We start from the raw sequence: 16,490 nt of genomic DNA on the forward strand, positions 1-16,490 counted from the left end.
TTGGCACGTCGCTTCCAGGCGCATGGCCACGATGCATAAAAGCACCTGTGTGTGCACACGCAGTGCGTAGTAATTACCGTGGACGTGTGGCCTTCATACGTAACCATTCAGTGTCCACGCTGCATGGCAGGACTCTTGGATACGAGGGACTGGCATTCAGTGCACTGTTCTAGAGGAGGGAAGCACACACCATCGTAGGTGGGCCGAGAGCCGCGCTTTACAGCCTCCTTCCTTTCTGTCCCTCCTGCAGAATGCCACGCCTACCCTCTCCTTCTCCCAGAAGCATTTTTGGTACAATGTTCTTGCCTTCTCGCCAGTTGCCTTAGAACATTCTGTAACTGCAGATGTTTCCCTTTGTAAATGAAGAGGGGTTTCTGTGCCACCAGGGTAGACATCCATGCCCGTGTCAGCTGGTCACTGAGGTAGCATGCCCTGCGCTAGCCAACATGACCGTCGGTGGGTTCATGGTTGTCGATGATGGTGAGGGTTATTGAGACGTCAGAAGAGAATGGTAAGAGATATGACGCGGCTTTACCGAGGGCCTACCGTGAATTAATGATGGAACTGGCCCTAGGATGGAGAGTCCCCGATCAGGGATTTCCTCTTTGTTTTTCTTGCAGTTTTAGAATTCCCATTTGTTGGTAAAAGCCCTTCCTCATATATCATCGACAAATGCCTGCCATTTGTTACCATTTCTAGTGACTTCTCTCTCTTAACAAAAACCCGTAGTTTTAGAATGTAACGCAGTTATTTCATGATGCTGTGACATTTCATGAAGTAAATAACAGCTCGCTGAATGCTGAATTAAAAGATTTCCGAACATGTGTGACCTCAGCTGGAATTAGGTAGCACTCTCCTTTTTAACAGAAATCAAACCCTCCTGTGACAAGAGCCACTGATGTGTTTGTGGGATGTAGTCACAGCAAGGTCATGCCATAATTGGAGAATTACATATTGAGATTACAACTGGAGTCAATCCAAAGGGTTCCTGCATGCACAGGCGACCCATTAAATCCACCTAAGACGTGGCTTTTTGATGAGTGTTTGACAGGGGCAGGAGTGCCAGGCACATCTATGAATAACTCAGTGAGATTTCTCCGGGAACACACATCAGTTTATTTGCTGCATATTAATTCTGCCTCAGCCTCTTTAAAATGCTTCTGTCAGAGGGAGAAGTACATCAACAAAGCAAGCCACTGAGGCTGTGTTTGCATTTTTTTCTGGGTTGCCTGTAGTTACGCTGGGGATTCGTAACAGTGTTACCCTTGATAGTGGTAGACAAAGGTGTATTTGTATTGTTGCCTTGTGGCTTTGGACTCATTACCAGCTAAACTCTTGGTTTCCGGCGTACGTACGGCGGCTGAGTAACTGTTACTCTCCGTGCAAAGCCCTCGGTGTCACCACTATGGTTGCTCAGGCCATGACCGGAAGACTGAGCTGGGCTTATGCCTCTTACATTAGGGTGGCCAGTTTGTTTAAGTCCATATTTGAGACCATGGCCTCTGATAGTATTTTTTGTCCTCCTTTACATTTAAAGTGGCTTTTGTTGGTTGATCAGTGGATCTTCCGTTCTCTAAGGAAATTCCATTCTCCTTAACATCCTTTGGAATTGAAGTATTTGTGCGGAGATGTGTCTGCCAGGATGACTGAACAACACCTCAACAACAGGCAGGGGCTTACATCTTGATGTCCGTTCTTATCCCGTAGTTCTCCGTGCTGACAAACATCACGGCTGCTGTGTTAGATTTGGGGTACACTGTGGGTTCATGGAACGATTCTGTAGCTATTTATGTCACTTAAGTCTAGAACAGGACTCCTTATACTCATCAATCAGGTTCTTCTCTACGTTGAGTGTGCTGTACCAACACTCCCTAATGAGTATTTAAATCAGATTCTTTTCCTGTGGGCTTTGGAAGCATGGCTCACGGGTTTTTATTTTTTAATCACTCAGTTCAGTGTCCTGTGTATTCGTGCAGAAGTTATTCACTGTGATACCTAAAGGTGATGGACTTTGACAGATAGACATACCAGATGCTAAGTTATGTAAGTGAAACTATGTTTGGGAATTCAGTTTTACACTCGTTAACTGAGCACCTACAGTGTGCCAGGCTCTGTAACATTGGGGTGACAGTCAAGGTACTGGGGAGACAACGGTCAATATTTTTCCTGCTTTTATGGTTTTTAAGGCTGGTGGGTGGTTTAGACAAGAAAACAGTGGAGGACAAGGCCCTGGGGTGTCTGGAAGGCTGTGCTGGGGTCAGGGAGCCCGTCTGGAGCTGGAAGGCATGTTTTGTTGGAGGAACCACATGAAGAGGAGGGCGAGCTGGAGCAGGTGGGCGGGAACCAGGGCCACGAGCCTGGGAGACGCACAGGCACCGGGCAGCTGTGCGAGGACTTGGGCATTTCCTCCCCAGCGCAGTGGAGCACCCTGAGCCAGGACGACATCGTCGGTGTCGTACCCAGAAGCAGCATCAGGTTGGACTCTGTGGAAATGGATGCCGCTGGAGTTGGCTGAGCACAGCTTTGGAGATGCTTGGGGACCCAGTGACAGATAGAGGTGGCCCACGTCATGGTGGGGCTGGGGGGGAGCAGACGGTGTGGAGATGTTGGCCACGTGGCAGACACAGCGACGGATGTGGGATGTGAGGGACGGGAAGGGGTCAGTCAACCCCAGGCCCCGGCTCAAGACGACGGCTCCCAGGAGGCCCCATTCCCTGAGCCTGGAATGTGGCCTGGGGGGACAAAACCACTTCCCGATCATGTTTGAGATGCCTCTTGGGGATCCAAGTGGGCAGGTTAATGTGCAACAGGCAGGTTATAAAAGGGTTTGAAGTGGAGAAGCATGATCCTGGAGGAAAAGACCTGTGTTTCATAGCTACCGACCGACGTTTCAGTTCCCTCCAGCTCAGCTGATGCTGTTCTAAGACTGAGATAACACACGTGGTTAAGAGACTGGGTCACTGAGTGGACGGCACTTACTTGGACCCTCTGCCTTAGGCTTGTTAACTTCGCTTGCGTCGCGTCTATAAAACAGTCACCGCAGCAGCACTTCCTATGTTCTCGCTGTGAAAATTAAAATGGAAAGCGGGCCATGCCTGGCACACGGTACGTTAGCTGTTGTCATTTTTTCTAAAAGTGAACCATCGTCCTTAATAGCCAGCGGAAGCTCAGGCACAGGGTGAGCAGTTGTGTGGTGTACACGTGTGTGAAGTGCACATGTACACATTTATGCCTGTGTCCACCCACCCATCCCCGAGAGCTGGCTAGCAGGTTGTGCTAGGGAGCTAACCTTCACGGCTCTTTTCTGAACTGGGTGTCTCCCAGCTGTCAGAACCCTGCAGCGTGCTTGCACTGTGGTGTGGGCTTGGCTTGATTTTCTGACTGTTGGCTGGTTGTTCCTTAAAGGCAGGATACGGAGAATGATGTGTTTGGGAACAGTGTGATCAGCTTAGCCGAGGTTTCCTGATGTGCTGCTCTCCGCCTGGGAGACCCCACATTGGTGGACAGATATCACCTTTCCATGTGTACCTGCCCTGCTTTGCCGTGTTAGTATTTTAATGTTCTGTGTTGGCTCATTCTAGCATCATAATACACCCTGTATCTCAGTGAGGCAGTTCCATGGGCATCAGGCCCAGGTCCACATGCAGACATTGCTTTAAGTCAGGTAGGTCAGGATGAACGTGAGCTTTGAGCAGGAATGAAGTAACTTCCTTTGGATGTGTTTTGGTAGCGATCTCTTTACAGACGCCGGTCAAGCCTCTTCTGTGTTACAAACATGCACTTAATGTAGGAGATCCCAGAAGCAGTCATTTCTTCAACGCACGTGCCTCTGATAGGCAGTGAGGAAGGGGAACAGAGAGAAAGTTAGTGGATTAAATACAGCGTTTCTGATGGGCGGCTCATGGTCACACTCGCTGTGCTCTTGGCGGCTCATTCTTTCGCATTTATGCTGAAAGGGTTTGGGCTGTCTTTACGACTGAAGCATCCACAGCTGTGGGGATAGTGCTTCCAACTCTTGGGAATAAAGGCTCTCGTTTGTGTGCTACCGTATTTCCCCAAAAATAGGACCTAGCCAGACCATCAGCTCTGATGTGTCTTTTGGAGCAAAAATTAATGTAAGACCCAGTGTAATTTTACTATAATATAAGACCAGGTCTTATTTTACTATAATATAAGACCGGGTCTTATATTAATTTTTGCTCCAAAAGATGCATTAGAGCTGATTGGCCGGCTAGGTCTTATTTTTGGGGAAACAGGGTAGGAAGGTAAGTCTGGTCATAGGGAAGCTCAGATTCCAAGCAGAGGTCTGAATGCCAGGAGGAGTTCATGCATGTTGTCATTGTCACTATGCTTTGTCACATATTTAGCACGATTGGGTAGATGTTTAATTTCTAGCAATCACCAATGTTCATCATTAGAAAGAACAGTTTTTGAAAATAATGTGCTAAAATATGGGTATCACTGTCCTGTGGGTGTTAGAAAAAACAAACAAACTGGGAGGATCTCTCAGTGTTGTGGATAAATTGTTTTTCTATTATATGTTTATTAAACATTAGAAATTAGATGACATATTACATAATTGTACACTTGAAACCTATGTAACTTTACTAACCATTGTCACCCCAATACACTTCAATTGAAAAAAAGGAAGTTAAAGTTTAAAACCAAGAAAAATTAACCCTCTCTTCCCCCAAACCTTCTGGTTTTAGGATTTAAAAGACCAGACCGACTTTTGCTAAAATAGGAAAACTAGAGTTTTGATTTGTTTATAGATTCCTTGCAAAAATTTAAAGACTATGGTTAATAGTTTATTTCTTATTATTCTAAATGTTGTTTTAAAATAGTTAAGCTGGAGAAATAATTCCATTAATCAAAATAGCAGGAAATGAGAAAACAAATGGCAACCTAATTTGTCTCGTTTTTAGCTATGTGTGTTATAATGCCAATGGTGGGGGAATCACGTAGGTTGGTGTATTTGGACATACACACAATCTCTTTTCAAAACTTTCTAGGTTCTCAGCATCACAGAGCAGATGTCAAAATTCAGCTCATTTGTCTTATTAAACCAACATCTTACAATGCATTACCCATTTTTCTCTAAGTATGATGTACTAACGAAATTCATGATTATTACTAGTGACTTATCCAGAATGACCCACGTTAACCTGAGCCCCTGGTTGCTATGGCGAGTCGGATGAAGGCTGTGCTCAGTAGGTGTGATGTGTGGCATCACTACGCAGTGACATCATCCCACGTGTGCCTGATGCAAGCCCTGCTGCAGGGACTGACAGTCCTCTGAAGGCTGCGGGGTCCCTGTGTGTCCCCGGGGGCAGGTTTCTCTTGTGTATATGCCACCGACCCCCACACATGAGCACAAACAGATTCCCTTCCCTTATAAAGACAGAAGAGGGAAGAGCAGACCTCGTGACGCTCCAGAAGTTGATATCCATCCTCACAACATTAAAATGCCTTCGAGAAAGATAATATTTCTTCCGCGTTACTGAAAAGCCCACTATTCACACAGCTGCAAAAGAGAGAAGCCAAATTTTCTGAAAGCATTCTTCTTATTTTCTGATGACTCTTACTTTGTATGAAGAAAACAGCAACGTGTGTGTATGTTCCAAATATCATGTCTCCTCTTAATTTACGTGTTTCTGTGACTCCTTTGTTCCATAGCTGCATTTTCCCCTCCTGGTTTCTCAGATCAACGTCCTTCCTTTCTTACACAGGCTGTGCCCAGTAATGAATGCTGGTCACCACGGAGCAAGTGAAAATGACCCTCTTCAAAAATGAGATTCTGTTTGAACACAACCCTTCAGTTGTAAGGAGAAAGTAGGCACCTACGTGTCTAGATTCACGAACTAAATTGAACGCCCGTGTTGTTCAGGTTATCCAGATTTTCTAGTCCTTCTAACATAGATGTTTCTAAAAGTGTCTGAGTCCTGCAGTTTAAATCGTCAGTCCTCTGTGGAGAGAGCCGTCTTCCTGTTACCTCTCTCATGGCCATTTTTACTCTGCCAAGTGCAAGTGTGTGTTTCCTGGTCCAAAGGAAGAGACGCCCAGGTGAATGCCTGGGGGTGTGATCATGTTGTGTACACGAAATCTAGTCACACAACACACATGCTCATACACGTTCTCTGCGCACTTCGTGAAAGCCCCGGGTGGTCTGCTTGGTACGGACACTCACGTCCTAGAGACGTCCAAGGCCAGTCACCTAACAACAATAGCTCATGTGAACTCAAAGGCTGTTTCCCTTCCGCGATCGTATCTAGAACCAGTTCTGAGAGACCCCTATTCCTGATTGTTCTCCATGGCGTGATGTCACTGTGCAAAAATGGAAAACCCCTCTCTGTTTACTGCAGGAGTTTACCACCTGCTTAAGGAAGTTTTCTCACATCTCTCATGCAGTTCCTGCCTCCTACATTTCAGATAAACTGCTGTCTATACCACTGTGCCGACCCCCAGCCCCCAGAGAGTTTTGTTGATGGTTGTTCTGAGGTCCACTGGATGTCCGTCCACTAGTAGGTCTGATAGCTGTCATGAAGGCAGGGCTAATTTTAAATAGGAATTTTCTGAAACTATTAATGAACGCAAAGCACATAATTCGTTCTGTCAACCAGACCCCTGGGCCCCCATAACTGGGGCTTCTAGAGGCATGGCTGGAAACCAGCTAGAATTTTCCATGGAGGCTCTGTTTTATGTGTGCATGTTAATTTTGAGTGGTCGGTCTCACTTCATCAAGACTTCTGCTGAAGGTTAACGCAGTTCAGTAAGATTAATCTCGCCTGTTGTTTTGTCCTCAGACTGTAAACTCCATTGTTCAAACAGCGACGCTTCAAGTGCCCTTTGTAAGCGCTCTCTAAAAGCTGCGGGCTCACATTTGTTCTCATTTTCATCCTGCAGAGCGCTTGACTTCAGAACGCCCCTGCTATTCCCCTAACATGGTGATTAGTTATGGAAACTGGAGAATGTGCGCTCGGGTTCTGACAGGCTGTGTGAGAGCTGTGCTGTTCTTGGTTTGGCCCCCAAATTCAGCCTTGTTTTGGCTCTGTCATCCACCTGCAAACCCACTTGGCACTACAGTTTTGCTTTCTGGATTCCGCCCCCAGCCTGCCTTGCCATCTCTTGAGCCTTTTCTCCAGAGCTGGTTCAGACAGGAGTATTTGCCGTTCTTAGAAGGGAAACCATGATAGGAATCTGACCGTCCTCTGAGTGATGGGAGGTGGTTGTGTAAAAGCTGCCTCGGTGAGGCCGAAAGTCATATTAGAAATGCCCATGCTCGTGTACAGTCAGTTACAGCTAAAGTCAGGCGTCTTTGCCGACCCGACTAGGTTGCTCTGTGAAGGTCATTGTTTGTGTTCTGGGGTGTTGATGAGCAAATTAATAGGAAAAATGCACTTGGAAACCAAACGGCAGAAATGAACTTTTCTGTTGTCCTCTTTTCTCCTCCAGGGGAGAGACCATGCTAACACAGACACCGTCCAGACAGTGCCTCTCAGAAAGGGAACCTAGACACTCGTTCCCAGCACACCCCGGTGCCCTGTGACAGCCACGAGCAGCCCCTCCTGGATGTCCCAGCAGTGACCCTGACTGCCCCGTGAGCCAGCTGGAGCACTCCTGACCCAACACGTCCAGTCCCGGAGCTGCTGTGCTGGCGTGGAGCGCGCGTGACGGGCGAGGCCTCTCCTTGTCGAACGTTTAGAAGTAAATGAAGATGCTATGCTCTAGGATATCATGTAGATACTCTGTATGCATTTATGTGCTCGTCACCCAGAGCCCTGTATTTCCTTCTAATAAACAGTGGTGTTGGCAGGCACGGCAGGAGTCCCAGGCATCTGTGTTGTTGAAGACAAGTTTGAGACACTGGAAAGGATTCTTGCATGTACTGGACAGAGTGCACCGCTCAGCACGGTGACGGAAGCTGCCCCGGCCGCGGGACTGCCGGGGGCTGTGGGGACACATGGTGGCGCCCAGCCTGCGAGTCTTCTACTCCGGCCCCTCCTGTCTCGTCTCAGTGGGTGTGTGAGTGAATGGAAGACAGGAAGAAGGTGGCTCGGGTGCTGTGCGAACCAGGCTTGGCGCGGTAGGGCTGGTGGCAGATCCTCACTGGTCCATGGTTCGATGGCGCCCCTGTCCCCTCGGGAGCCGCTGCGTTCCCCACATGCGCCATCCGTCCTTGGTGCCATGTGTGCCCAGCGGACCGGCAGAGGCAGCTCGGCTGCGGGAGTGCGTATGCTGTGCTTCGGGAAGAGCGCTAGTAGAACACTAAGAAAAGCAGGCTTCTCTGATTATTCTCAGGACCTTTTGTAACAGGGCTACATTCTGCAAACTGCTCACAAAGGAAGACTGCCCGTCTTAACATGTTACCTGGCTACTGCACCCTCCCAGTCTGGCCCCTTGTCAGTCACGGCAGCAGAATCACTGGGCGGGTTTGGGGGCCCCAGATCACCAGGGTGCTGGGGCTCTGGAACCTTCTGCCCTCCCTCCTTCCCTCTCTCCCTGTACCACCCCAGCAAGCAGGTGTGTTTCCTCTGTGGGCCTGGTGCCCTCCACAGGATGAACACCTTGTTCCCAGAGTGTGGAGGTCCCCAGGCCCCTGGGGGTGGGTGGTTATATATACCTCTTCCTCAGTCACACAAATGCAAAGCTTTTGTGGGGGGTTAAGACCGTGACAAAGGACCGTAAGCCTTGCATTGTATGCAGTGAAAAGTGTACCCCACAGATATAAATATTTCCTTTTCCTAGCACCGTGACACTATGTGTGATGGTAACATTTCTGAGAGTTTCAGATTTTTGCACATATGATTTTATGCATTATCAAAAGTTACTGCTGCCTTGAATGAAAATGTTCTGTGAAATTTTTTGCAAGAGCTTTACTAGGTTTTTTTTAATTGTGAAATTTTGTAAAGGCAGGAAATGGATTAAAAGGAGCATGCTAAATATATTTTTCAAAAAAGCAATAATTTTACATGTACAGAAATTATCCTAACCTTTAATACTGGTGAGAGCAACCGTTTACTTAATGCAGTAATGGATTAGCGCAGGTTTTGTAGAAAATGGGCTTCTGATACAAAGATGTGTTTAATCACACACACACACACACACACACACACACACACACACACACACACACCCTAAAGTGTGGTTTTCTTGTTCTAATGATTTGTTGAGTTATTATATTATTATTGTTGTTGTTGATATTAGTTAATGTTTGGTTCTGGATTCTCCTTGTTACTGAGATTAAATTACTTGACGGTTCAAGTTACTTTGCAACACTTGCAAACAATGCAAAGTAACTGGCTAGCTTATATATACATATATGTGCATATATACACACATACATATAGACGCATATATATATGTGTGTGTATATCTCTAATTTTTTTTACTTGTTTTTTTCTTGATATTCTTACACCAGGTATGTACCAGAGTGACCTGTCGTATTGGCATAAGTAGGAATGTCCTTACAGATACTGTTGAGCGACTGTAACTGACTGTTCTGTGAAGTGCTTTTGAGCAAAGCTGCAGATACATTCCTCTGTCCACCTTAGAAATCCGAATGCCTTTCTGTTGACTGATGTTTGCTTATTTTGATACTTTCTTCCCCAAATGATAATTTCTGCATTTCCTGGCTTTTAGTTTCTTGGCTGAAAGTGAACGGTGACCGTTTAGGAACGCACAGGGGATAGTGATTAAGCCCGTCGGTTTCTCTGTGTTTTAGTTATTAAAAGAAATTCTGTGCCCAAAGTGACACGGAGGCGTCGTGTCCATTCTTCCTGTTTCGGAAGCGGCCGGGGAGCCCAGCTGGCACGCAGAGCTGGGAGGTCTTCCCGAGACTCCTCTCCAGGGCGCCTGGTGGAGAGGGGCTGCATTCCTGGAGCCCCGCTGCAGAGTGTGTGACCCAACCCGTCTAAATGATCGTGAGCTACATAGAGTTCAGAAAGCAGGTGTTTGCTTAATTAAACAGATGGGAGGGGACCCTCCGAGAATGCCCCCCCTCCAAGACAGGGCTTTTTTTGGCCTGACTGTGGTTCCTTTCTTCCCTGGATCATCAGTATTGTATTGGTTTGTAAACGCGTTTATGTCAGTTCGACCATAGTATTTAATGATTTGTGTTTCCTTATTTATTTAGCCAATATGTTTTGATTTGCTTTTTTCGAATGATGATTTCCGCATGAGCTGTCCTGTAAGTCACCTTCTGACTGTTACAGACTTTCTACTACCTCTAGCAATCTGCTGTTTCCTTGATTCTTCACAGGATTTTTACAGTGTTGGCGTCTGATGTAACTTAGACAATAAAGGGTTTGGTGTCTCCACTGCAGCTTCTCCGTGTATGTCCCCCGCCCCCACCTTGCTCTGGCTTACGCTCCTGCTGGGGGCTGCTGTCCTCACCCTCTCCACTCCGCTCACGTCTCCTACTCATCATTGAATTCAAGTAATGCACAAATAATGAGCTTGTAGAAATCTTTCAGGTGATTCACTCATATTCCTTAATTCGAAGAATGAACATTTAAATTCTCTGACACATCAGCTGTTAGGCATCTTCTCTGGGAAATCGTCCACTGAGCTGTCACTTTCTGCCGGGGAGGTCTTATGGCAATCTTAGATGGATAAATTTCACCTTGATCAAAAAAAAAAAATACCGATTTTCAAGCCAAGAGGATTTTGCCTTTTTTGTTTTGAAACGTATGGAATGCTTTAAGAGGTCCCCCCAATAGTTATTTATTTTTTAAACCAAGGAAGACACTGGTTTCCTGCAAAGAAGATTTTCATAGAAATTGCACTGGGAATTCCATATGGCCACTTGGTAAGCTAAAGGAAGGGTGATTTTGCCGAGTATGTCATACAAGAGCCGTGCTTACGTTTGGCCACTCTGCCCCAGGTTCTGTGACGTTCTAGAAACATCTCTGTAAAGGCACATGCACTGGTAGGCTAGGGACTTGGCACTCCTTAAGGTGGGCCGTGGATGCAGCACGTGCTAGGATTCGCCTCTTTATGGCGCTGGTCTGGGCAGCTGCGCATTCTTTCCACTGAGAGAAAGTGCAGCTCAGGGGACGAGTGTCTTCTGTGTCACAGAAAGTGACAGCCATTCTTAGTCTGTGCTAGGAAGACAGTGCACTTCCCGGATTTTCATGGCCACGTTCTCTTCACCCACATTCCTTCATGAAAACAAGATGAATTACCAACCCCAAACCCCGAGAGGTTTCAGAAATGTACACAAAGGAGGACCACGTTTGTACAGCTGTCCCTTTCCTCTCTGGGATTGTCTCCGTGTCTGAAGTGCATGTGTTGCTATACTGCTTTTAGCTTTCCTGAGTTCTCGTCGTAGAACATTCTACTTACTGCGCGAAGACAGAGAAACAACGACAGGCTAGGGCTTTCCACGCCGTGTGCACACATGGCCGCCTGTGCAGTGACGCAGGGCGAGTGTTCATTCTTCATGAATTTTGCTGATTATACTTTGAGGCGGTAAAATGCAAAAGACCATAGAATTTGTATTTCTTTTTTAAATACAATTTATAACATTATATTTTGTACTCTTTATATTAGAATTTGTAACTAGATTGATGTATTTAACTCTATTTCTGAAAAAAATAATTCAATTGTTTCAGTTGTGTGATAAACTATTTAGATAAAACATATTCATTCTATTGGAATTTTAAATCAATAAAAACATCTTGGCGTTCTCGAGCTTTGTAAGACCTTTTTCCCCTACTTTGGGAGGTGGCTGAAATCCTTTCACAGCCTGTTTTGATCTGTGGTTTTTATTCTTGTTGGTGGAACACAAACCGAAATCGTGCTCTTTCTTTCTTTAAGCGGAAGAGTTTTCAGGATGAATCACAAGACAGGTCATCTAAGAAGATGCCGGGATGGCCAGAGTGGTTTTTTTCTTCTTTTTTTTTTTTTTCCAAATCTTTCGTGGACTCCAGGATATATGCACACTGGTTTTCTTTTTTTGAAAGGTGACTATGTATTTCTCATTTTTCTCCCCCACCCACAATACTTACTTTCACACCAAACACACACACTGCTCTTGTACTTGCAATATAAACCACACAGCACATACGGGAATGGACACAAACCAGAGGAAATTCTTGTATCAGAGCCTGGGATGCAGTGGGGCGAGGGCTGGGGTTCTCTGATTAGATAGCAAACCCGGGACTTGGGGCCCTCAGCTGCACTAACAGCATTTTAATTTAAATAGATAAAATGCATTTAAAGTTAAACAGTATAACTCTGTCTCAATGTGCAGGAAAAAGAAGGGATGAGGTAGGTACTTGAACGTGGCTTTCAGATTGTGCTGGGGGCGCGGGGGGGGGGGGGATGCACAGTGAGTCGCTGGGGCGGTGCCTGGTCCGCAGGGTGCTAACCAGCTGGCGGTGCCTCCCCTCCAGCCTCCGGGATGGGAGCCGGCAGCTCTGTAGCGTGCAGAACAGACCTCGTCGGAGGTGAGGTTTGAGACGCGGTGGGTGAGACCCCAACTCCTCCAGGACTGAAGAAGCGGTGACGCCGGTGTCCAACATGTAGTGGATTTAACTGAAAAGCTGGTGGTGCTTGTGCTGCGACAAAAACAGTCCCAGCCCAAAGCTCTGTGTCCGCTGAGGTGGCTGGCGCTTCCTTCCAGGTGACGTGGCTGTGATGACCCCGTGTTCAAACCCCAGGTACACACCTTCCCCAGTTCTCGGGTCCTGCAAGTGACCATGCTTCTTCCTCCAGGAAAGCAGCTTTCTTCTCTGTCCACCCACTGGTCACCAAATAGTGAATACACGATGTGCCCCTGTGCACCAGAGGTTGTCCTGGGCCAGCGGGAATTATGTGGAAGATGGCGAGTGAGCATTCGCTGTGTCTCCTTTGTCACTTAGCGTGCGTGACACAGGAGCTGGGCATGGCCACATGCACACAGCCTGCCTGGGACCTGGGTACTGCTCTTCACCACGACAGCACCTCATTTTCGCTCAGTGCCATGCTGTTTGAAAACAGCCGTGGTGCATCTCTAATCTGCAGTTCATGTTCTCAGCCTTCTAAAAGGTAAGTTACTGTTTAAGAGATTAGCCAAGTTATTCAGAGAAAATGTGGACTGCTCTGGTCTTTGCCTGCGTGACAAGTCCTTGGACTGTCTCCTTTCCTCACTGCCAGCTGGTGCACAGGCCGTAGTGGGGCTCCAGGCTGTGGGGAGCCTGCAGGAACCTGGGAGCATATGACAGTCACACACCTCTCCAGTCACTGTCCTTTATGGGGAGAGGAAGAGAGAGATAAAGGAAGATTGCTATGAGAAGCCTCTCTTCTTTCCCCCTTTTTTCAATGGAAGAAGATACTCCGTTGAGTCCTGCTCCAAGCCCTGCCCTGGGAATGGAGGTTTGCTGAGAGGAGGGCATCAGTACACTCCCTTAGCTTGGTTGCCACCAGTGCCAACTTTTAAAGGACAAGAAGAATCTCACTTTTTCTGTACCCAGATTTGTCAATAGAAGAGGAGTATTCAGGTCACACAAGAAACCTCATTCCCACTTGACCATGTGCCTCACCAGTCCCCTATGTCATGTTCTGTGTGTTCTGGAATCACATTAAAGAGCGGTGGAGACAAACGAATGTTTCCAGGACAGGGTGACAGGAATGCAAAGGGGGGTCTCTTAGGGAATGGAGGCTCCACACAAGACCGGAGGGCAGTCGTGTGGTCTCTGCAGTCTACGGTGAGAAACAGCAAGTTGACACGTGTGTGTGTGTGTGGGGGGGTTTGCATCGCAGAGCCATGGCCAGTGGAGCAAGGTGCCCGCTGCATTGGGCTTTACCCGGGACTCCTGAGGACCTGGCCCTGTGACAGTGGCACACTCCGCCCCTTGCAGTCACAAGCTCCCAGACCCCGGGGAGGTTGCGCAGAAGCCTGGTGTTTCTTTCTGAAGAAGTCATTATTGGGGTCCTTGCACAGACAAGCGAATCGCAATCCCATGGACATGCTGGCCTCGTCCCATCCAAAGATTCCAGGCTCCTTGGAAACTGTAGAAGTCAAACAGAAAGGTTGTAACATAAATTCAACCAGTTCTGGATGCCTGCCACCACTAAGCATAGCTCTAGGTACTGGGAGAGAAAATGGACAAGTGGACCCTGCCTTGGTGCTCTCACAGTGGGGGAGGAAGCAGACACCAAAGCAGGTTCAAATCAGTGGACACAGGCTGTAGGGAAGTGGCTGGAGGATGCATGGAGTCCACTTGGGGACAGAGGTCAGGGATCTAATGAAATCACCCAAATACCCACATGTCACCAAGACCAGATGCCACTGGCCTGAAGCTTTGGAGACAATTTCATTTCGTAAAACGATTGAGGTAATGCCTTACGATTAAAACAATTTGCACCTGAAATCAAACCTTACTTGACTTGGATAATCTAGAAGAATATCTTGATATGAGAGAGAAAAGTGACACGTGAACTTGAGCAAGGCAAAGCCTAAGGAAACGTACTTTGGGAAACTCCCCACAGTGCGTTCAGAACATATTGTGAGTTGTCAAATCTGACAGAGGAAAGGGACCGAGATCATTGTCAATTAGTCCTTGATGACATTAACTCAAAGTGAGGCTTCAGGCAAAGAGATTAACAACAGTGCATCAGCAGGCAAGATACTGCGACAAAACCCACAGAATAGCTCCACTGAATGGAGTTGTCGTGCCCTGTTCCCAGGCCCCGGTGTGTACCTGTCATCATTCAAGTTCAAAGACCTAGGGACAAACCAGAGGGGACAGTCAACGTGCAAGGGGAAGCGTGAAGAGGTGAGAGCTTTCAGCTAAGACAGACAAGTCCAGAGAGGACCTGGTCACACTGACGGCTCAGACAGTGAAGTGTCTCCGTCTAGGTGCAGGTGGTAACCTTTCGGTCTGGAGAGGTCAATTCAGAGCAGCAGCAGAAAGCTAATGTTTGAAAGGACTGCCTGTGTGCCAGGGACTGGGGTCGATGTTGTCATCTAGTTATGTCATTCACGTCTCACAGCACGCTTCCAACAAGGCATTATTAACTCATTTTACAGGTGACAAAAACAGAAGACCAGAGACGGGCAACTTACCCAAACCGACACAGCCAATCACTTGGGGACACCACAGTGGCTGAGGGCTCGACCTGCACCCCCATTCTTGTTCTTCCGCTATGCAGTGCATGTAGGTCAGTAGTGATGACGGTGTGTGTGTGACACGTTACTGCTTCCAAAGCACTTGGACAGCCATTGACCCCTGGGTGACGGCTGAGAGGTGCAGACACTGTCACTCCTGTTCAAGGGATGGACGCAGGACCAACACTGGATCAGAGCAAGACTTGTTGCATTTCTGAGCTCTTGTCTCAGAGGGATCAAAGTTCCACTGACCTTTTGTAAGTTAAGAATTAACAATACATGGGGACAGTAACATTTCTGAAGACCTGGGTGTGAGTTCCAGGTGTGTCATAAATAGAATGTGTGCATCTGTTAGCTGGTTTCTCCCAGATTCTGTCTTTCCTTCTCTGTTGGTTCTTCTTTTCACTCTCGAGACATTGTCTTCCCAAGGAAACCACCAAGTAAAAACTTTCTTAGGTCCTCTGATCCCCACCTGTCCTGTCTTTTCAAGTCAGTCTTCCTAAAAAAGTGGTCTGTGATCACTTTATCCCTCCGGTTCTAGATTTGAAGACCACCACCCACTTTATGGAAACGTCTCATGCGAAGGCAGACAAGGACCTTATAGTTGAATAATTATCTTTCCTTTTATTCTGCATTCTAACTTTTCTCTATTGAAAATCACACACACACACACACACACACACACACACACACACACACACGGACCCATATATTCTTCATCATCCAGATTCAACAATTACATTTGCCAAGATATGTTGCTACCTTTTCCTTTGTTATTATGGTGGCTTTGATTTGAATGTTTTACATAATTTCCAGTCAGCGTGACGTTTCATCCAGAACTACTTCCGTGCGCTTCTCCAAGGGTTGCATATTTTGAAAACTATCCCTGGACTATCGCGTTCCTTACATTCCTTGATCTTCCCATGGAATGTCTTCTGCAGCCTCCCTCCTCACCTGGCTGTCTCACCTGCTCTTTCGGCCTTTCTCCTCAGTTTCATTCTCCTTCACATGGCACTCTCCCTCTGTCCACCCAGGCTGGAGCCCAGGTCGTCTCCATCCACAGTGGGTCCTCACCACACTCAGCTTGGCCCCAGCTCTGACAGACAACGTCAGACACAGCACGTCTCCCCTCAGTCACACACCTGTCCACTCGAGGGGCAGGTCAGCCTCTCCTTCCACCCCTTGCTCCAGCCTCAGTGTCTGTCTTCTGTGAGCCTGGGGAGACCACCACAGCTTTCTGCCTTGGACTGTGTCCCGTCCAGTTCACTCTCCCTGTATGGCCACCACTGGAATTTTCTGGAATACTTCCTGTGCCATGCAATACCAAACACTTCGCGTTTCTTGAAGGTGCCTTGCTCTTACTTACCTTCTTTCCAACAAGACTCCAGTCAGAGAGACC

General features: G+C 47.3%; 1 protein-coding gene across 7 annotated transcripts in view; it reads left to right on the forward strand.

The window, feature by feature from the left end:
* Positions 1 to 11,691, forward strand: part of ZNF516 (zinc finger protein 516) — a 113,831-nt gene extending 102,140 nt beyond the window's left edge. For all 7 annotated transcript variants that reach the window (XM_074339824.1, XM_074339825.1, XM_074339823.1 and 4 more), the window contains exon 6: positions 7,453 to 11,691. In XM_074339824.1, the coding sequence (XP_074195925.1) occupies positions 7,453 to 7,512 (60 nt within the window). In that variant the 3' untranslated portion in view covers positions 7,513 to 11,691. The remainder of the gene's footprint in view (positions 1 to 7,452) is intronic.
* Positions 11,692 to 16,490: the final 4,799 nt, after the last annotated feature.

The sequence above is a fragment of the Rhinolophus sinicus genome, linkage group LG09 (assembly GCF_036562045.2).
Source record: "Rhinolophus sinicus isolate RSC01 linkage group LG09, ASM3656204v1, whole genome shotgun sequence".
Lineage (NCBI taxonomy): Eukaryota > Metazoa > Chordata > Mammalia > Chiroptera > Rhinolophidae > Rhinolophus > Rhinolophus sinicus.